Source organism: Ranitomeya imitator, chromosome 7 (assembly GCF_032444005.1).
Source record: "Ranitomeya imitator isolate aRanImi1 chromosome 7, aRanImi1.pri, whole genome shotgun sequence".
Lineage (NCBI taxonomy): Eukaryota > Metazoa > Chordata > Amphibia > Anura > Dendrobatidae > Ranitomeya > Ranitomeya imitator.
The window spans coordinates 171,623,622-171,646,754 of record NC_091288.1 but is presented as its reverse complement, the minus strand read 5'-3'; the positions used below and the strand labels follow the sequence as shown (position 1 = coordinate 171,646,754).

The window sequence follows — 23,133 nt, the reverse complement described above, 5'->3', positions numbered from 1 at the left end:
TATCTTCTATCAATTAATAAAAAAGAAAAAATTCAAAATATCATCTTTGGATGTGAGTCCTGGGAAGCGCCGCCGTTCATGGGCTGGATGTGTTCATTTTGATTTTTAAAAAAAATGTGTTTAGATCCAATAGCTTCTACTGAGCAGGCGCCAGCGGTGCTATCTTGGAGGAAGCTGTTTTTTTTTTCTCTAGCAAGATGGCGCCGCCGGCGCCTGCAGAGTAGCAGCTATCAGATCGCTGATAGCTGCTACTGTGCAGGCGCGGCCAGCGCCATTTTCAAACTGTTTTATTAAATGAATTTATGGATAGCATGAAAGAAAAGGCTTACATACACATTATATATGTGATCATGCTGCAGAGCAGGCGCCACTGGCGCCACCACCCTACGGAAGGAGATTTTTCTTTTTCAATATATATATATATACCGTATATATATATATATATATATATATATATATACACACAGTGCAGACCAAAAGTTTGGACACACATTCCCATTTAAAGATTTTTCATGACTATGAAAATTGTAAATTCACACTGAAGGCATCAAAACTATGAATTAACACATGTGGAATTATATACTTAACAAAAAAGTGTGAAACAACTGAAAATATGTCTTATATTCTAGGTTCTTCAAAGTAGCCACCTTTTGCTTTGATGACTGCTTTGCACACTCTTGGCATTCTCTTGATGAGTTTCAAGAGGTAGTCACTGGGAATGGTCTTCCAGCTATCTTGAAGCAGTTCCCGGAGATGCTTAGCACTTGTTGGCCCTTTTGCCTTCACTCTGCGGTCCAGCTCACCCCAAACCATCTCGATTGGGTTCAGGTCTGGTGACTGTGGAGGCCAGGTCATCTGGTGTAGCACCCCATCACTCTCCTTCTTGGTCACATAGCCCTTACACAGCCTGGATGTGTGTTTGGGGTCATTGTCTAAACTAAAGGCAAACCGGATGGAATAGCATTCCGCTGCAAGATGCTGTGATAGCCATGCTGGTTCAGTATACCTTCAATTTTAAATAAATCCCCAACAGTGTCACCAGAAAAGCACCCCCACCATCACACCGCCTCCTCCATGCTTCACGGTGGGAGCCAGGCATGTAGAGTCCATCCGTTCACCTTTTCTGCATCGCAGAAAGACACGGTGGTTGGAACCAAAGATCTCAAATTTGGACTCATCAGACCAAAGCACAGATTTCCACTGGTCTAATGTCCATTCCTTGTGTTCTTTAGCCCAAACAAGTCTCTTTTGCTCGTTGCCTGTCCTTAGCAGTGGTTTCCTAGCAGCTATTTTACTATGAAGGCCTGCTGCACAAAGTCTCCTCTTAACAGTTGTTGTAGAGATGTGTCTGCTGCTAGAACTCTGTGTGGCATTGACCTGGTCTCTAATCTGAGCTGCTGTTAACCTGCGATTTCTGAGGCTGGTGACTCAGATAAACTTATCCTCAGAAGCAGAGGTGACTCTTGGTCTTCCTTTCCTGGGGCGGTCCTCATGTGAGCCAGTTTCTTTGTAGCACTTGATGGTTTTTGCCACTACACTTGGGGACACTTTCAAAGTTTTCCCAATTTTTCAGACTGGCTGACCTTCATTTCTTAAAGTAATGATGGCCACTCGTCTTTCTTTACCTAGCTGCTTTTTTCTTGCCATAATAGAAATTCTAACAGTCTATTCAGTAGGACTATCAGCTGTGTATCCACCAGACTTCTGCACAACACAACTGATGGTCCCAACTCCATTTATAAGGCAAGAAATCCCACTTATTAAACCTGACAGGGCACACCTGTGAAGTAAAAACCATTCCCGGTGACTACCTCTTGAAGCTCATCAAGAGAATGCCAAGAGTCTGCAAAGCAGTCATTAAAGCAAAAGGTGGCTACTTTGAAGAACCTAGAATATAACACATAATTTCAGTTGTTTCACACTTTTTTGTTAAGTATATAATTCTACATGTGTTAATTCATAGTTTTGATGCCTTCAGTGTGAATGTACAATTTTCATAGTCATGACTGGTGGTGACTGGCTGCTGTCCTGAAAGTGCAGCTCCCAAGAGAAAATGAATTTTATTCCTCCCATGAGCCGACCGGCTTTCAGTCAGACAGAAGTGCTGACACAGCTACAGTCTCCACTCAATACACTGTGAACAGTGACCATATGAACACCCGACACTTTGACTGACAGCTGGCTCTGCAGTGCGCCAGTACAGAGCTGTTCGGAATATGGAACATCACTCGGTTCAGTCACAGCTGGAAGATATTTCCTCTGACAGTGACAACATCAGTTTGAGTCATTGTCCTGCGCAGTCCTCCTCCTCTGCCGCCATAGCAGTTAAAGGGAGTCTGTCAGCAGGTTTTTTCTGTATATCTGAAGACAGCAGCAGATAGAGGCTGAAATACAGAGTTCAGGGAAGTGTCACTTGTCAAAGTGTGTGCTGTAGTTTACCAACTGTAAACCATTTATCACTAAGAGATTAATGTTGCTGGACTAGTCCGGCAAATAAGCACCTCACTGTCTATGTACTTTATACATACAGAGCCTGGTGTGGGCGGGGTTAGCTGTGGTGTGGGTGGGGTTAGCTTTCTCAGCTCTGCTTCAGTCTAAATCTAAAAGCTCTGATTGTGTCAGAACGGCTGTACCCAGTAATCCAAGTGATACATTGTTGGATTCGGTTTCTCTTTGCCTATAACAGGCTGCTCTCAGATGAATTAGAAAAAACCTGCTGACAAATTCCCTTTTATATTGCAGACTTTCAATTCGATCAGTGACACTTGTCTTTTCCGTGCCTTAGTCCCCTAAACTACAGCACTTCAGGGGATAAGGAAGATATTTCACAACAACAAATTCTTCCCGTTGATTTATTGGATGAAATGATCAAACAACATTTGTACTTGGATGATATGTTGGTGGATGAGATGGAGGACATGATTCAGGCACCTAGCTGTGTTAATGGCTTTTTCAGCTGTGGTCGCCATAGCATCCAAGCTGGTAGAGGCACTCTTGAGTCAGGGCAAAACAAGAGGTGGGAATCAATAGTAGGGGCAAGGAGCTGAGGACATTTCCCACACTGAGAAAACTGTTAGTTGAATAATTGATGATGATGTTAATGATAATGTTGATGATGATGATGATGTTGATTTTGATGGTAATGATGATTTTTGCAGAGTGGACAGGACCTGAGAACCAGATAGGGCTGATGAAAAGGTAGTGAGTGGTCATCAGAAAAAGTAGGGCGGTCACATGCGCGAAAAAGAGCGGAGCTGATGCTGTTTCACATTGTTTTATAAATATTCTATCTTCTTGGGGTTTTATTTGGAGTGTGATGGGCAAGAAAATATAATTTTGGGGGGAATTTTATTGCTGTGCTGCCCAAAAAGTTGGGTCAGGTCTTAAGAATTGAGCCATTTTTCAATGATTACTTATTCACCATCATCCCCATTTTTTTTGAGAATATGAGAATTTTTTTCAGTATTGATTGGTGCAAATGATCACAATGCAAGATTGGGCTCCTCCATAAGGCTGACACTAAAATGTATGGCCATCCTCAAGTAATGGCCCCTGCATGCATCGTTTATAAAAATGCATGGTTAAAGCATGTTTTCCGTGGGTCACAGGACTAGGCAGATGACCTCTTAGTGGGTCGCAGCAGATGACCTCTTAATGGGCTGAGACAGATGACCTCTTAGTGGGCTGCGGCAGATGACCTCTTAGTGGGCCGTGGCAGATGACCTCTTAGTGGGCTGAGGCAGATGACCTCTTAGTGGGCTGAGGCAGATGACCTCTTAGTGGGCCGCGGCAGATGACCTCTTAGTGGGCTGAGGCAGATGACCTCTTAGTGGGCCGCGGCAGATGACCTCTTAGTGGGCCGCGGCAGATGACCTCTTAGTGGGCTGAGACAGATGACCTCTTAGTGGGCTGCGGCAGATGACCTCTTAGTGGGCCGCGGCAGATGACCTCTTAGTGGGCTGAGGCAGATGACCTCTTAGTGGGCCGCGGCAGATGACCTCTTAGTGGGCTGAGACAGATGACCTCTTAGTGGGCTGCGGCAGATGACCTCTTAGTGGGCCGCGGCAGATGACCTCTTAGTGGGCTGAGGCAGATGACCTCTTTGTGGGCCGCGGCAGATGACCTCTCAGTGGGCTGAGACAGATGACCTCTTAGTGGGCCGCGGCAGATGACCCCTCAGTGGGCCGCGGCAGATGACCTCTTAGTGGGCCCCTGCACAAGAAATTTCAGTTGTATTGCACACATCTTTTCAAAATAATTTGAGGCTTTTCAGTATTTACAATTCAAATTTACATTTTAGGAAAAATTTGGTGAATTTCAAAAGGTTAGCTCTTCTCAAATGTCAAATTATTTGTGACTGTCCTTGAAGAAGACTCACAAGAAAGAAGCAGAGTGTTGTGTTTCACCAACTTTCCAGTTTGCATTAATCAGGATCGTTAGTCTGTAATGCACATGGATCATGGTAGTAAATGTTTAGGGTAAGTTCACACTGGGCTTTTTTCATGTTTTCCTTGGTTTTCTTGATTTTTTTATGCATTTTTTGTGTGTTTTTTGCAGCGGTTTTGGCATGCTAGATTTGTCTTTTGCGCATGCTGATAAAGTTTAGTGTTGAAAAAAAGTCCTATTTCATAGAATCGGGTTTTGGCACTAAAAACGTAGCAAAACCTGATACCTGCGTTTTTTGGTGCATTTTTACCACCCATTCAACTCAATGAGTGAAAAATGTTGAAAAACGCTGAAAGAAGTGACATGCTTTATGTCCAAATAACCATACAAAGCACAAAATACGGATGACAAAAAAAGCCAATGTGTGTGCATGAGATTTATGAAATCTCATAGGCTTGGCCGGTACTGTAAAACGCACCTGAAAATTAGCATAATAAAGCAGCAAAAACGCCGAGTGTGAACTTAGCCCTAATATTCAAGACCAGTGGCTGGTATGAATATATACTAGACTAGCAGCTAAAGTTCACCAGACTAGCAGCCATATGTTTGATAGTTTTTAGTATTATCAGCTGCCGGCTGGAAGTCAAAGATCTATTCCTCACAGTAAGTCGGCAAACCATATTTTGGAATCCCACCCTTCAGCTGACTCAGGGGCTTGGTTACTGAAGAATATGTTGGAATCCTGATTATCTAATGAAGGCTTAATTACTGTAATTGGGACACGTCTTGTTCTAGGCTCAGTGTCCAATAGACTGTATAAACTGAGCCGACCGGAGAATTTCAGTGGCTTGGAGGAATGCTGAAGAACGTAACGCTCTAGAGACGTGCCAGCAGGAAATCTCCACATGCCGCTCTCCTCGCGGATTACCCTGCGGTCTTAGAGGAGGAGATCACTGAAGGTCTCACAGTGAGAAATGCCTAAAATATCTTGCCAGCAAAACAGAAATAGAAAAGATGTCAGTCTGTCCTGTCTCTTACAGGCTGACTTCAGACATCTGTATTTATTTTTTTAAAATACATGGATGGCGTTCATGTGCTGCCGTTCCATCACGGACCCATCCATTGACAGGTGTGAATTTGGGCTGTAAATTGGACCAAACTAGGACATGGCTTTGCTTACATTATGCAAAACTTGGACACCTGAATGGGATTTAAAAGGGTTGTCCTCTTTCAAAAAAACCCTTGTCCCACAGCCGTATTTTATTAGCCACCTTTACTCCTCATCCCCTGGTCCAGCGTTGAGTCTCTGCTGCTGCTCCCGGAGTCTGGGATTGGCTGCTGAGCTGATATCACATTGGCACCACAGCCAATCAATGAGCTCAGAAGTTATGAAGTAGGTGCTCCTTCTACGGGAGCAGCTCACTGATTGGCTGATGACATTACCTTAGTACCAAAGCCAATACCGGATACCGGGAGAAGCACAAGAGACTCAGTGCTGGACCTGGGGATAGTGAGTAAAGCACAATTTTATTTTTTTATGAGAAAGTGCAGCAGGGGATTTTTGGAAAAGGGACAGCGCTCTTAAGGGAGAGAAGTCCATTTTTGCTGTGCCAATACACACACTGCTGTGGTAACTATCCCATCTATCTCAATACCAATGCGTAATCATTATTTGACAGGGTAGAAGGTTATTTTTACTGTTTTTAATTACTTGCATTTTACTTAAAAAAATTAATTAAGATATTAAATATATATATATATTTTTTTTTACTTGACCCACAACTAAGGCTCAATTCCAACTGAGTGTTTTTATATGGCAGGATTTTTCTAGTCCTGCTAGATAGAGTTATATTCATCTCCCACTGACCGCCATTTAAAAATAAATACATTTCCGCACCATATTCTGCATCTTTTGTTTGGGACAGTGATATTGAAAATAGATGTGTTCTTTGCTTTTTTTTTTTAGGAATCCTAATGTTTCTCAGTTAAAGCAGGATGTGAAACAATGTATATGGGCTATATGGTCTATAGGGAGAGATTTCTTGGTACTTGAGACATGATAGTTTCCTGACAAAAACCTGACATTTCTCCTTCGCCTCATTGGGGGACACAGACCATGGGTGTATGCTGCTGCCACTAGGAGGCTGACACTAAGTGATACAAAAAAAGTTAGCTCCTCCCCTGCAGTATACACCCTCCTGCTGGCTCTCAGCTCCTCCCCTGCAGTATACACCCTCCTGCTGGCTCTCAGCTCCTCCCCTGCAGTATACACCCTCCTGCTGGCTCTCAGCTCCTCCCCTGCAGTATACACCCTCCTGCTGGCTCTCAGCTCCTCCCCTGCAGTATACACCCTCCTGCTGGCTCTCGGCTCCTCCCCTGCATTATACACCCTCCTGCTGGCTCTCAGCCCCTCCCCTGCAGTATACACCTTCCTGCCTGCTCTCGGCTCCTCCCCTGCAGTATACACCCTCCTGCTGGCTCTCAGCTCCTCCCCTGCAGTATACACCCTCCTGCTGGCTCTCAGCCCCTCCCCTGCAGTATACACCTTTCTGCTGGCTCTCGGCTCCTCCCCTGCAGTATACACCCTCCTGCTGGCTCTCAGCTCCTCCCCTGCAGTATACACCCTCCTGCTGGCTCTCCGCTCCTCCCCTGCAGTATACACCCTCCTGCTGGCTCTCGGCTCCTCCCCTGCAGTATACACCCTCCTGCTGGCTCTCAGCTCCTCCCCTGCAGTATACACCCTCCTGCTGGCTCTCAGCTCCTCCCCTGCAGTATACACCCTCCTGCTGGCTCTCAGCTCCTCCCCTGCAGTATACAGCCTCCTGCTGGCTCTCAGCTCCTCCCCTGCAGTATACACCCTCCTGCTGGCTCTCAGCTCCTCCCCTGCAGTATACACGCTCCTGCTGGCTCTCAGCTCCTCCCCTGCAGTATACACCCTCCTGCTGGCTCTCAGCTCCTCCCCTGCAGTATACACCTCCTGCTGGCTCTCAGCTCCTCCCCTGCAGTATACACCTCCTGCTGGCTCTCAGCTCCTCCCCTGCTGTATACACCTTCCTGCTGGCTCTCAGCTCCTCCCCTGCAGTATACACCCTCCTGCTGGCTCTCAGCTCCTCCCCTGCAGTATACACCCTCCTGCTGACTCTCAGCTCCTCCCCTGCTGTATACACCCTCCTGCTGGCTCTCAGCTCCTCCCCTGCATTATACACCCTCCTGCTGGCTCTCGGCTCCTCCCCTGCAGTATACACCCTCCTGCTGGCTCTCGGCTCCTCCCCTGCAGTATACACCTTCCTGCTGGCTCTCGGCTCCTCCCTGCAGTATACACCCTCCTGCTGGCTCTCAGCTCCTCCCCTGCTGTATACACCCTCCTGCTGGCTCTCAGCTCCTCCCCTGCAGTATACACCCTCCTGCTGGCTCTCGGCTCCTCCTCTGCAGTATACACCCTCCTGCTGGCTCTCAGCTCCTCCCCTGCAGTATACACCCTCCTGCTGGCTCTCGGCTCCTCCTCTGCAGTATACACCCTCCTGCTGGCTCTCAGCTCCTCCCCTGCAGTATACACCCTCCTGCTGGCTCTCAGCTCCTCCCCTGCAGTATACACCCTCCTGCTGGCTCTCGGCTCCTCCCCCGCAATATACACCCTCCTGCTGGCTCTCGGCTCCTCCCCTGCAGTATACACCCTCCTGCTGGCTCTCGGCTCCTCCCCTGCAGTATACACCCTCCTGCTGGCTCTCAGCTCCTCCCCTGCAGTATACACCCTCCTGCTGGCTCTCAGCTCCTCCCCTGCAGTATACACCCTCCTGCTGGCTCTCAGCTCCTCCCCTGCAGTATACACCCTCCTGCTGGCTCTCAGCTCCTCCCCTGCAGTATACACGCTCCTGCTGGCTCTCAGCTCCTCCCCTGCAGTATACACCCTCCTGCTGGCTCTCAGCTCCTCCCCTGCAGTATACACCTCCTGCTGGCTCTCAGCTCCTCCCCTGCAGTATACACCTCCTGCTGGCTCTCAGCTCCTCCCCTGCTGTATACACCCTCCTGCTGGCTCTCAGCTCCTCCCCTGCAGTATACACCCTCCTGCTGGCTCTCAGCTCCTCCCCTGCAGTATACACCTCCTGCTGGCTCTCAGCTCCTCCCCTGCAGTATACACCTCCTGCTGGCTCTCAGCTCCTCCCCTGCTGTATACACCCTCCTGCTGGCTCTCAGCTCCTCCCCTGCAGTATACACCCTCCTGCTGGCTCTCAGCTCCTCCCCTGCAGTATACACCCTCCTGCTGACTCTCAGCTCCTCCCCTGCTGTATACACCCTCCTGCTGGCTCTCGGCTCCTCCCCTGCATTATACACCCTCCTGCTGGCTCTCGGCTCCTCCCCTGCAGTATACACCCTCCTGCTGGCTCTCAGCTCCTCCCCTGCAGTATACACGCTCCTGCTGGCTCTCAGCTCCTCCCCTGCAGTATACACCCTCCTGCTGACTCTCGGCTCCTCCCCTGCTGTATACACCCTCCTGCTGGCTCTCGGCTCCTCCCCTGCAGTATACACCCTCCTGCTGGCTCTCGGCTCCTCCCCTGCAGTATACACCCTCCTGCTGGCTCTCGGCTCCTCCTCTGCAGTATACACCCTCCTGCTGGCTCTCAGCTCCTCCCCTGCAGTATACACCCTCCTGCTGGCTCTCGGCTCCTCCTCTGCAGTATACACCCTCCTGCTGGCTCTCAGCTCCTCCCCTGCAGTATACACCCTCCTGCTGGCTCTCAGCTCCTCCCCTGCAGTATACACCCTCCTGCTGGCTCTCGGCTCCTCCCCCGCAATATACACCCTCCTGCTGGCTCTCGGCTCCTCCCCTGCAGTATACACCCTCCTGCTGGCTCTCGGCTCCTCCCCTGCAGTATACACCCTCCTGCTGGCTCTCAGCTCCTCCCCTGCAGTATACACCCTCCTGCTGGCTCTCAGCTCCTCCCCTGCAGTATACACCCTCCTGCTGGCTCTCAGCTCCTCCCCTGCAGTATACACCCTCCTGCTGGCTCTCAGCTCCTCCCCTGCAGTATACACGCTCCTGCTGGCTCTCAGCTCCTCCCCTGCAGTATACACCCTCCTGCTGGCTCTCAGCTCCTCCCCTGCAGTATACACCTCCTGCTGGCTCTCAGCTCCTCCCCTGCAGTATACACCTCCTGCTGGCTCTCAGCTCCTCCCCTGCTGTATACACCCTCCTGCTGGCTCTCAGCTCCTCCCCTGCAGTATACACCCTCCTGCTGGCTCTCAGCTCCTCCCCTGCAGTATACACCTCCTGCTGGCTCTCAGCTCCTCCCCTGCAGTATACACCTCCTGCTGGCTCTCAGCTCCTCCCCTGCTGTATACACCCTCCTGCTGGCTCTCAGCTCCTCCCCTGCAGTATACACCCTCCTGCTGGCTCTCAGCTCCTCCCCTGCAGTATACACCCTCCTGCTGACTCTCAGCTCCTCCCCTGCTGTATACACCCTCCTGCTGGCTCTCGGCTCCTCCCCTGCATTATACACCCTCCTGCTGGCTCTCGGCTCCTCCCCTGCAGTATACACCCTCCTGCTGGCTCTCAGCTCCTCCCCTGCAGTATACACGCTCCTGCTGGCTCTCAGCTCCTCCCCTGCAGTATACACCCTCCTGCTGACTCTCGGCTCCTCCCCTGCTGTATACACCCTCCTGCTGGCTCTCGGCTCCTCCCCTGCAGTATACACCCTCCTGCTGGCTCTCGGCTCCTCCCCTGCAGTATACACCTTCCTGCTGGCTCTCGGCTCCTCCCTGCAGTATACACCCTCCTGCTGGCTCTCAGCTCCTCCCCTGCTGTATACACCCTCCTGCTGGCTCTCGGCTCCTCCCCTGCAGTATACACCCTCCTGCTGGCTCTCGGCTCCTCCTCTGCAGTATACACCCTCCTGCTGGCTCTCAGCTCCTCCCCTGCAGTATACACCCTCCTGCTGGCTCTCGGCTCCTCCTCTGCAGTATACACCCTCCTGCTGGCTCTCAGCTCCTCCCCTGCAGTATACACCCTCCTGCTGGCTCTCAGCTCCTCCCCTGCAGTATACACCCTCCTGCTGGCTCTCGGCTCCTCCCCCGCAATATACACCCTCCTGCTGGCTCTCGGCTCCTCCCCTGCAGTATACACCCTCCTGCTGGCTCTCGGCTCCTCCCCTGCAGTATACACCCTCCTGCTGGCTCTCAGCTCCTCCCCTGCAGTATACACCCTCCTGCTGGCTCTCAGCTCCTCCCCTGCAGTATACACCCTCCTGCTGGCTCTCAGCTCCTCCCCTGCAGTATACACCCTCCTGCTGGCTCTCAGCTCCTCCCCTGCAGTATACAGCCTCCTGCTGGCTCTCAGCTCCTCCCCTGCAGTATACACCCTCCTGCTGGCTCTCAGCTCCTCCCCTGCAGTATACACGCTCCTGCTGGCTCTCAGCTCCTCCCCTGCAGTATACACCCTCCTGCTGGCTCTCAGCTCCTCCCCTGCAGTATACACCTCCTGCTGGCTCTCAGCTCCTCCCCTGCAGTATACACCTCCTGCTGGCTCTCAGCTCCTCCCCTGCTGTATACACCTTCCTGCTGGCTCTCAGCTCCTCCCCTGCAGTATACACCCTCCTGCTGGCTCTCAGCTCCTCCCCTGCAGTATACACCCTCCTGCTGACTCTCAGCTCCTCCCCTGCTGTATACACCCTCCTGCTGGCTCTCAGCTCCTCCCCTGCATTATACACCCTCCTGCTGGCTCTCGGCTCCTCCCCTGCAGTATACACCCTCCTGCTGGCTCTCGGCTCCTCCCCTGCAGTATACACCTTCCTGCTGGCTCTCGGCTCCTCCCTGCAGTATACACCCTCCTGCTGGCTCTCAGCTCCTCCCCTGCTGTATACACCCTCCTGCTGGCTCTCAGCTCCTCCCCTGCAGTATACACCCTCCTGCTGGCTCTCGGCTCCTCCTCTGCAGTATACACCCTCCTGCTGGCTCTCGGCTCCTCCCCTGCAGTATACACCCTCCTGCTGGCTCTCGGCTCCTCCTCTGCAGTATACACCCTCCTGCTGGCTCTCAGCTCCTCCCCTGCAGTATACACCCTCCTGCTGGCTCTCAGCTCCTCCCCTGCAGTATACACCCTCCTGCTGGCTCTCGGCTCCTCCCCCGCAATATACACCCTCCTGCTGGCTCTCGGCTCCTCCCCTGCAGTATACACCCTCCTGCTGGCTCTCGGCTCCTCCCCTGCAGTATACACCCTCCTGCTGGCTCTCAGCTCCTCCCCTGCAGTATACACCCTCCTGCTGGCTCTCAGCTCCTCCCCTGCAGTATACACCCTCCTGCTGGCTCTCAGCTCCTCCCCTGCAGTATACACCCTCCTGCTGGCTCTCAGCTCCTCCCCTGCAGTATACACGCTCCTGCTGGCTCTCAGCTCCTCCCCTGCAGTATACACCCTCCTGCTGGCTCTCAGCTCCTCCCCTGCAGTATACACCTCCTGCTGGCTCTCAGCTCCTCCCCTGCAGTATACACCTCCTGCTGGCTCTCAGCTCCTCCCCTGCTGTATACACCCTCCTGCTGGCTCTCAGCTCCTCCCCTGCAGTATACACCCTCCTGCTGGCTCTCAGCTCCTCCCCTGCAGTATACACCTCCTGCTGGCTCTCAGCTCCTCCCCTGCAGTATACACCTCCTGCTGGCTCTCAGCTCCTCCCCTGCTGTATACACCCTCCTGCTGGCTCTCAGCTCCTCCCCTGCAGTATACACCCTCCTGCTGGCTCTCAGCTCCTCCCCTGCAGTATACACCCTCCTGCTGACTCTCAGCTCCTCCCCTGCTGTATACACCCTCCTGCTGGCTCTCGGCTCCTCCCCTGCATTATACACCCTCCTGCTGGCTCTCGGCTCCTCCCCTGCAGTATACACCCTCCTGCTGGCTCTCAGCTCCTCCCCTGCAGTATACACGCTCCTGCTGGCTCTCAGCTCCTCCCCTGCAGTATACACCCTCCTGCTGACTCTCGGCTCCTCCCCTGCTGTATACACCCTCCTGCTGGCTCTCGGCTCCTCCCCTGCAGTATACACCCTCCTGCTGGCTCTCGGCTCCTCCCCTGCAGTATACACCTTCCTGCTGGCTCTCGGCTCCTCCCTGCAGTATACACCCTCCTGCTGGCTCTCAGCTCCTCCCCTGCTGTATACACCCTCCTGCTGGCTCTCGGCTCCTCCCCTGCAGTATACACCCTCCTGCTGGCTCTCGGCTCCTCCTCTGCAGTATACACCCTCCTGCTGGCTCTCAGCTCCTCCCCTGCAGTATACACCCTCCTGCTGGCTCTCGGCTCCTCCTCTGCAGTATACACCCTCCTGCTGGCTCTCAGCTCCTCCCCTGCAGTATACACCCTCCTGCTGGCTCTCAGCTCCTCCCCTGCAGTATACACCCTCCTGCTGGCTCTCGGCTCCTCCCCCGCAATATACACCCTCCTGCTGGCTCTCGGCTCCTCCCCTGCAGTATACACCCTCCTGCTGGCTCTCGGCTCCTCCCCTGCAGTATACACCCTCCTGCTGGCTCTCAGCTCCTCCCCTGCAGTATACACCCTCCTGCTGGCTCTCAGCTCCTCCCCTGCAGTATACACCCTCCTGCTGGCTCTCAGCTCCTCCCCTGCAGTATACACCCTCCTGCTGGCTCTCAGCTCCTCCCCTGCAGTATACACGCTCCTGCTGGCTCTCAGCTCCTCCCCTGCAGTATACACCCTCCTGCTGGCTCTCAGCTCCTCCCCTGCAGTATACACCTCCTGCTGGCTCTCAGCTCCTCCCCTGCAGTATACACCTCCTGCTGGCTCTCAGCTCCTCCCCTGCTGTATACACCCTCCTGCTGGCTCTCAGCTCCTCCCCTGCAGTATACACCCTCCTGCTGGCTCTCAGCTCCTCCCCTGCAGTATACACCTCCTGCTGGCTCTCAGCTCCTCCCCTGCAGTATACACCTCCTGCTGGCTCTCAGCTCCTCCCCTGCTGTATACACCCTCCTGCTGGCTCTCAGCTCCTCCCCTGCAGTATACACCCTCCTGCTGGCTCTCAGCTCCTCCCCTGCAGTATACACCCTCCTGCTGACTCTCAGCTCCTCCCCTGCTGTATACACCCTCCTGCTGGCTCTCAGCTCCTCCCCTGCATTATACACCCTCCTGCTGGCTCTCGGCTCCTCCCCTGCAGTATACACCCTCCTGCTGGCTCTCGGCTCCTCCCCTGCAGTATACACCTTCCTGCTGGCTCTCGGCTCCTCCCTGCAGTATACACCCTCCTGCTGGCTCTCAGCTCCTCCCCTGCTGTATACACCCTCCTGCTGGCTCTCAGCTCCTCCCCTGCAGTATACACCCTCCTGCTGGCTCTCGGCTCCTCCTCTGCAGTATACACCCTCCTGCTGGCTCTCAGCTCCTCCCCTGCAGTATACACCCTCCTGCTGGCTCTCGGCTCCTCCTCTGCAGTATACACCCTCCTGCTGGCTCTCAGCTCCTCCCCTGCAGTATACACCCTCCTGCTGGCTCTCGGCTCCTCCCCTGCAGTATACACCCTCCTGCTGGCTCTCGGCTCCTCCCCCGCAATATACACCCTCCTGCTGGCTCTCGGCTCCTCCCCTGCAGTATACACCCTCCTGCTGGCTCTCGGCTCCTCCCCTGCAGTATACACCCTCCTGCTGGCTCTCAGCTCCTCCCCTGCAGTATACACCCTCCTGCTGGCTCTCAGCTCCTCCCCTGCAGTATACACCCTCCTGCTGGCTCTCAGCTCCTCCCCTGCAGTATACACCCTCCTGCTGGCTCTCAGCTCCTCCCCTGCAGTATACACCCTCCTGCTGGCTCTCGGCTCCTCCCCTGCAGTATACCCTCCTGCTGGCTCTCAGCTCCTCCCCTGCAGTATACACCCTCCTGCTGGCTCTCAGCTCCTCCCCTGCAGTATACACCCTCCTGCTGGCTCTCGGCTCCTCCCCTGCAGTATACACCCTCCTGCTGGCTCTCAGCTCCTCCCCTGCAGTATACACCCTCCTGCTGGCTCTCAGCTCCTCCCCTGCAGTATACACCCTCCTGCTGGCTCTCGGCTCCTCCCCTGCAGTATACACCCTCCTGCTGGCTCTCAGCTCCTCCCCTGCAGTATACGCCCCCCTGCTCCATGTATCCTCTCCTGGAGCCAGGCCTAATGCCGGACAACTGGCCCTGTCCACCCGGGGGCTGAACTCCGTGGCTGTACAGAGGCCCCTCTCTATGGCGTCCGAGCAGCCCCCACTGTCCCACCACTGTGAAAGCGGATGGCACAAGGAGACGGACGGGTCCTCTCCACCTCCCTAACAAACGGATGATGGATTGAGGCTTATCCCTGCACCGTCCACGCTACACAGAACAGCGCTGAAACCCACATCCGTGGAGGCTCCATGCCGGGACGCGCACCAATGGTGAGTGGATCCATCTTCAGTGGGATATCCACATACTGACAGGCAGCCTCAGCCACTTCCCTGTGGCCCACCTCTCTGAGGTAACGCTCTGGATGGCTGCAAAAATTTAGCCCCCGGCTTCGGCCGATTTGTAGGCCGCATCCTGGAAGTCTTGCCTGGAACGACCCACTGGTGACTTCCGCCGGCTACAGAAATTTAGGCCCCGGCTTAGGCCTATTCAACATCGTGTCTGTGGCTCCGCCCCCCAAATTGGCGCTTCTCGCTCTCTGCGAGATTTTATCAACTCTGCAGCTCCCAGTGGCCATCTTGGTCCACCCGGCCAGCTCACACTGGGGTGACAGTATTTTTGCATTAAAGGGGCACATTGACTCTACATCAGTACCCGGGTAAGGAAGTACCTGGTCTTAAAGGCGCATGACCAGTATTCCCTGGTCTTAAAAGCACATGACCAGTATTCCCTGGTCTTAAAGGCATATGGCCAGGATTCCCAGTCTTAAAGGCGCATGACCAGTATTCTCTGGTCTTAAAGGTGCATGACCAGTATTCTCTGGTCTTAAAGGCGCATGACCAGTATTCCCTGGTCTTAAAGGCGCATGACCAGTATTCCCTGGTCTTAAAGGCGCATGACCAGTATTATCTGGTCTTAAAGGTGCATGACCAGTATTCTCTGGTCTTAAAGGTGCATGACCAGTATTCCCTGGTCTTAAAGGTGCATGACCAGTATTCTCTGGTCTTAAAGGTGCATGACCAGTATTCCCTGGTCTTAAAGGTGCATGACCAGTATTACCTGGTCTTAAAGGCGCATGACCAGTATTCTCTGGTCTTAAAGGCGCATGACCAGTATTCTCTGGTCTTAAAGGCGCATGACCAGTATTCTCTGGTCTTAAAGGTGCATTACCAGTATTCTCTGGTCTTAAAGGTGCATGACCAGTATTCTCTGGTCTTAAAGGTGCATGACCAGTATTCTCTGGTCTTAAAGGTGCATGACCAGTATTCTCTGGTCTTAAAGGTGCATGACCAGTATTCTCTGGTCTTAAAGGTGCATGACCAGTATTCTCTGGTCTTAAAGGTGCATGACCAGTATTATCTGGTCTTAAAGGTGCATGACCAGTATTCCCTGGTATTAAAGGTGCATGACCAGTATTCCCTGGTCTTAAAGGTGCATGACCAGTATTCTCTGGTATTAAAGGTGCATGACCAGTATTCCCTGGTCTTAAAGGTGCATGACCAGTATTCTCTGGTCTTAAAGGTGCATGACCAGTATTCTCTGGTCTTAAAGGTGCATGACCAGTATTCTCTGGTCTTAAAGGTGCATGACCAGTATTCCCTGGTATTAAAGGTGCATGACCAGTATTCCCTGGTCTTAAAGGTGCATGACCAGTATTCTCTGGTCTTAAAGGTGCATGACCAGTATTCCCTGTCTTAAAGGTGCATGACCAGTATTCTCTGGCCTTAAAGGTGCATGACCAGTATTCTCTGGTCTTAAAGGCGCATGGCCAGTATTCTCTGGTCTTAAAGGCGCATGACCAGTATTCTCTGGTCTTAAAGGCGCATGGCCAGTATTCTCTGGTCTTAAAGGTGCATGACCAGTATTCCCTGGTCTTAAAGGCGCATGACCAGTATTCTCTGTTCTTAAAGGTGCATGACCAGTATTCCCTGGTCTTAAAGGCGTATGACCAGTATTTCCTGGTCTTAAAGGCGCATGACCAGTATTTCCTGGTCTTAAAGGCGCATGACCAGTATTCCCTGGTCTTAAAGGCGTATGACCAGTATTTCCTGGTCTTAAAGGCGCATGACCAGTATTCCCTGGTCTTAAAGGCGCTTGATCAGTCCGAGGAGCCCTCCGCCGCCGACCCCAGCTTTATCCTCTAGTTCCCCTTAGTGGAATTCTTCACTGACCAATCCATGGTTCTTGGACCAAGAGATTGAATCCCTCTGTGTACCCTCTGTGTTTGGAGTGCTCGCAGGACCAATATACATGGTCCCTATCCTACATGGGAGCCGTCGGCTAGCAGGGGCTGCAAGTATTCTAGAAACGTGCAGGCATCTAGAAACATACAGGCATCTAGAAAACGGAAATTTTTCGTTTTCTGCTCCCTCACCAATGATTTGATGACAACAAGGCTCTGAATATGGATTGGATATTGCCTGAGCTTGCCAGAGCTTCAGAGACTAAACTCCCTCGAGAGCATTTGCCATTCAATTCGGATAAGCGATTCACTGGACAGAAGCCTCTACGTGGAATGCCATGCCTGGCCTGTTTTTTAAGGGCGACGGGTCCTTTAAAGGGCACCGATCTCCCCACACCATCAACAGACGAGCACACGGAGTGTCGTCTCCATGTTTCCTCTTCTGCATCCAGGCCTAACGCCAGACAACCTGTCCTGTCCATCTGGAGACCTGAACTCTGTGGACATATAGAGGCACCCTTTTTGGCGTATGAGCTCCCCCCTCTGCATCACCACTATTTAGTGGATGATGCAAGAGGGCGGACAATTCCTCTCCACTTCCCTGTTAAGAGGTTGATGGATCGAGGGTTCCTAATTTTTATCTCTGCACCGTGAAAAGAGGAGATGGCAAGAGACTATGACCTGCTGGATGCAGCCGCACATTCTGCCATGGGGCAGTTTAACCGGGTAGAATCTCCTGTGGTATACCTACCAGTATCCCTACCTGATGGATCATCAATTAAAAATACCACGGACTGTCAGATAGCAAATCTGGTTCGTTCCGTCTTGCGGCTTCGGGTCCAGCGCTCTATCCTCCCTAGCGGCCGCATGGATTGCTAGAGCAATGGTCTCCTGGCTGGAGACCTTAACTACCTTGATTCACACCAGCAACAACTGGCCAATCAAATCCTTTGAGCGGGAGTCTGACAAAGGATTGTATAAGGATTGTCCAGCACAGTCTAGATCTAAGGGATCTTGGTTCCAAACAGGGGAATGAAAAGTAAGATCGACCCTGGACCTCAAACTTCTAACAATCTTTGACATGGTCCTCCTTCTTTGGATGGAGTCCCTCCGCTCTGCCATTACTTCAACAGAAAAAGGTGCAGTTTCCGGCATCCATCGACATTCGGGTTGCTTGCCCTCTGCAAAAATTCCTTCGCCTTTCCATTCGTCAACAGCATTTTCAAGTCACAACCTTGTCCTTCGGCCTTGCTTCCGCACCCAGAGTGTTCGCTTGGGTCATGGCGGATGTCATGTTTCTCTTGCACTCTAGAGGCGTGTTTGTCCTGCCCTGTTTGGTCTGTCTAGCCGCCCTTCCAGGACTACGCTGAGTCGTCTATATCTCTTGCGATACCTTCTCTCCTGGTCTGGCAGCTACACTTAGACAAGTTCTCCTCATTTCCAGCCCAGCAGATATCCTTTTTGAGGATGAGCCTGCACACTTCTAGAAGAATGGTAATTCTTCCTCGAGACAAGGTCATGGCCCTTCAACAGGGAGCTCGCGCAAGGAGAGTTCTGAGGACTTGATTACTCACCCCCTCATTTCATTCGATTTGCTAAGAGAGTTCTGAGCAAAAATGGTGACGACAATGGAAACGGTTTCCTTCGCTCCGCTCGTTTTCAGCAAGTCAAACAGACTTTCAGACAATAGTCTCTGAGCTCCTTCTTCATCCAGGGCCTTTCTCCCTGTTCAATGGTTATTAGTAACTTCCAATGCCAGTCTTCTTCTCTCCATCATTGTTCTGGAGATCCGAACGGTAGTCTTACAGAAGGTCCACTGCCTTCTGGCGGGTCTCCCTATCCGAATTCAATTGGATAATGCCACGGCGGTGCCTTACGTCAGTCATCTAGCAGGTACCCACGGTCAGGCGCCATGACCGAGGTACCTCACTTTCTCTGATGGGCCGAAGTCTTTTATTCGGTGATCTCGGCAGTATATATCCCAGAAGTAGAACTCTGAACGGCAAACAAATTCAGCCGTCAGGGTTCCGCCTCAAGTCAGTGGGAACTTCACCCCGAAGTCTTCCATCAGATCTGTCCTTACTGGAGCTCTCCAGTTGTAGGTGGGATGACATCCAGACTGAAGGCCAATGTACTCGAGTTCGTGGTTCGGTCTCGAGATCCAAGAGCCATCGCTCTCCATGCTCTGGTTCTGCCGTGGTACCAGTTTCCATAACTCTCCTTCCACTGCTTCCGAAAGCCTTTCGGAAGCAGAAAGGGGCCCCAGTGATCCTCAGAGATCCGCACTGACCACGTCCGTTTTTTTGTTTGCGGAGCTAGTATCTGCTCGCCTTATCGCAGCACAACCGCAAGTAGGGACTTTCTCACAGGGAGTTTTCACACGTAGTTCTTCCCTATCGCATACCGTTAGATCATTGGGACCTTATTATTCCTAGGAGCCTTACAGTAGGCTCCTTTTTCATCCGGGCAGACTTTACTATCAGGGAAAGTCATCCCGTTCTCCTCTGCGATATTCTTACTCTGACGAGTCTTCGGAGCTAGCTTCTCTGCTCTTTCAGACTTTTTTCCCTTATTTCCTTCGAGGCAAGGTTGTCCTCAGGCCATCTCCATCCCTTGTTACCAAGGTGGTACTGTATTACCACTGTTATGAGGGCATAGTTCTTCCCTCATCTCTTTTGGCTCCAGTCCACAAAATGGAATAAGATCCCCCATATTCTGGACGAAGTGAGTGCTCTGAGTAGGTACGTCTTGAGGACGGCGTCCTTCTGAAGGTTGGACGTTTTATTTGGGCTTCCTGACGGTAGAGGAAGGCTTCCTGACATTTTCAGGAAGGGTTTAGCCATTTCATCGACCATGATAACATGGTGAATTCTTTTCACCATCCAGGAGTCCTTCCGTGCTAGATGTCAGCCTATCTCCCTGTCTATCAAGGGTTCTAGGCACCAGGCGTCAGCAAGGCACGCCTGCAAGCTTGCGGATTCGTCCAGTCCGCATGCATTCTTGAAGCACTATAATTCCCACACTTCCACAGATGTGAGTCTGGGCAGGCGGACTCTGGAGGCCGCGGTGGCGCACTTGTAAGTAGCGGTTACACAGGGCCTGATCTGTTGTTGTCCCCACCCAGGGACTGCTTTGGGACGTCCCACGGTCTGTGTCCCCAATGAGGCGAAGGAGAAATAGGGATTTTTGTGTACTCACCGTAAAATCCTTTTCTCCGAGCCATTCATTGGGGGACACAGCTCCCACCCTGTTATTAGCTTATGATTGTTTTTTATAATCTGACATGCTATACTCTCATATATAATATGACATGCTATACGCTCATATATTGTTATTGATCTCCTACTGCTTTTGCACCGAACTGGTTAGCTGAGAGCCAGCAGGAGGGTGTATACTGCAGGGGAGGAACTAACTTTTTTTGTATCACTTAGTGTCAGCCTCCTATTGGCAGCAGCATACACCCACGGTCTGTGTCCCCCAATGAATGGCTCGGAGAAAAGGATTTTACGGTGAGTACACAAAAATCCCTATTTCAGCCAGAAATCCGCATGCGTTTTTTTTGCACGTTTTTGATGCGTTTTTTCTTGTGTTTTTTCCAAATGCATAGAATAGCGGGAAAAACGCGAAAAAAAACGCAAAATTAATGAACATGCTGCTTTTTTTTACCGCTATGCGTTTTTTTCGCGGAAAAAGACGCATCATGTGCACAAAAATTGCAGAATGCATTCTAAATGATAGGATGCATATGTCTGCAGTTTCTAATGCGGTTTTATCACGAAAAAACACGAAAAAACCTGAACGTGTGCACATACCCTCAATCTATCTTGTTTTCATTCCTAGTCTTTTGCAGTATCATCCGTCATTATCACAGATTACAGATTACTGAGGTAGTCTCAGACTTTAATCTGAATTTCACTTGTTCGTAGCGGGACACGTTATTTCAGCTGTACCGCGACCTGGAAGAGTCAGAAGAGATACGGATTGCGGCATACTATACTGCTATGAAGTGTCCAAGCCAAGAACTAATATATTTAGTGCGACAAACACTCCGACATGAGACATCAACACAAGGTAAGGCCAAAAAATGCGAATTCAGTCCATGTGTCAAAAATGTGTTTTTGGTATAGACTTTAAACTTCACATACCAGCATTGGACTAGCTGATCAATCCATGTCCAGCTTTACTTATGGTGATATTTTGGATATTGTTTTCCAGCTCTTCTACAGGGACGCTACTATTCGCCTCATTAGCTTAGAGATTCATCCACCAAAAACTCTGCTGCCTTGCAAACTGTGCGCGCAAAGTTATTAAAAGGAATCTGGCACCAGGTTTCTGCTATGTTGTTTGAGAGCAGCATGATGTAGGGTATGAGACCCGGATTCCAGCAATATGTCACTTACTGAGCTGCTTGATGCAGTTTTTCTAGATTCCTTGTGTTCTCTGTTGTAGCATATAGTAGTGCTTAAATGCTGAGCTGTTTATAACCACACCCACATCCAAACTACCAATCAGTGGTGGGGGCGGGGTTATACAGAATAGCCTGCCATGCACGTGAGACCTAGTCCTGTAGAAATATTCTCCTGCTGATAAAACACTGATTGTATTGAAACTACAGCACACAGCCTAGTAAGTGACACATCCCTGAAATCAGGCTGTCTTGCCCAATATTATGCTGCCCTCAGAGTAAATATCAAAGACCTTCTGACATATTCCCTTTAAATGCTCAATCAAATTAATTACAATAGGAAAAAAAAGTATATGAAAACTTTGTTGGTCTTATTTGTCCATCAAGACTTTGTATTATATATGTATATTTATATTATATATAACTTTTCCCACATTTGCCTAATATATCTATTGCTATTAGACGGGCATATTGTTTCATCAGCAGTGGAGTGGTGGAGCAGCTCTTCATTTTCTGCATTATACATTACAGTAGTTTTTTTTTACTAGTAATGCCTCCCTGAGCCGACAATAACTGATGTAAGACATTAGCCGTGGCAAGCTGGCATGCCAAATTAGTTATTAGAATTCTACAACTTTAAAAGTACAAATGTGCCAACTATTGGCACTCTCTGCACATTTCATGCCTGTGGCTGTTCTACAGTTTTTAATTAAACACCCCAACCCTCACCTCCCTCACTTCCTCCGCTCCTATGGAAAGTCTGATTTTTATTAGTCTGCATTAAATAGCAAGGCTGACATCCAAAACTGAAACAGTCTGATTATACCTGCAGGGTAAGCTACTAAGAAAAATTACGCTTGGCGATAATGCCACACATGTAGGCTGATACTCCATGTAAAAGTATTATAGTAAGAACCCATAAAACATGGTTGAATTTATGACATTTTTGTTGGCGGGAATGGAAGATTACATCACATAGAAAAGTGTAAAGAATGTTATTGAAGGAGGAATAAACTATTTTGCTATGCATATTCATACTGTTATTTTGTTATTGCTAAAGTGCAAAGTTAACAAATTTATAAAATATGCCATAAAATTAAGATTGGCACAGGTATGACCGCTCAGACTCTCACCAAAGGGGCTGCAGTGCTTTTACAAGTGCTATAATAATTTAGTTTCCAGAGCTGAATTCACAGCTACATATCTCAGTGCAGCTGTACGATATCCAGCTTGCTGCTGCTGCTTCTGAGCATGTGCTCCATAAATACAGCAGAGCAGGAATTCCTCATATTTCTGTGTACCATATATATTGGAAATAACATATTTACTATTCTCCACCTACTAGCTCAGACACAAGTGCAGATTAGAAATGGAGGCTGCAGAGTGGAAAGCTGGTGTAAAATGGAGGATACAAGTACGCTTTAAATCCTCATATTGCTATTCTTGTCACAACTCTCTTGTCAAAATGCCCAGTTCCAGGGGCTCCGTTCCTGTCCCTAACGGTAGGGGTGCCCTAGCTATCCCTGCTACTCAGATTACTTCTGATTGTGAAGACACCGGGGCCACGTACCTTGCTGAACTTCTGGATCAGCCCTATATCTGTCCCCCTTCCCCACCCAGGGAAGTGGAGAGTAATAATGTATGTATATACACAAACTAGACTAATATGGGAGTACATTCAGGGATAAATGAAATACCAAGCATACAAATATGCACTCACAGACAACAGAGAGGAACACCGAGGGAAAAGAAGGAAAACCAAATAAGAGAGGAAGAGGATTTGTACACAGCTGAAATACCAAGCAACAGTCACAGATCAACACTCAAAATGCCTCTACCAACAATAGGCACCCACTCCAGACCAGGCAGTATAAGACTAATACTGACAATTTCTGATTGCCAGAAGCGAGTATATAGAATATAAATAGGAGAGGGGAGTGGCCCATACTGAACAGCTGAGATTATCCAAGCAGGAAAGCGTCAGTGTCTCTAAACTGAACAGATTAACCCCTGCACTGCTAACAGAAACTAGCACCATTTAACATGAAGGAGAAGTG

The 23,133-nt window shown here is 50.7% G+C and overlaps 1 protein-coding gene across 1 annotated transcript in view; it reads left to right on the top strand.

The window, feature by feature from the left end:
- Window positions 1-23,133, top strand: part of LOC138646122 (uncharacterized) — a 437,282-nt gene that overhangs the window by 85,637 nt on the left and 328,512 nt on the right. Inside the window, exon 13 of the mRNA XM_069735585.1 lies at window positions 20,598-20,742. Within this exon, the coding sequence (XP_069591686.1) occupies window positions 20,598-20,742 (145 nt within the window). The remainder of the gene's footprint in view (window positions 1-20,597; window positions 20,743-23,133) is intronic.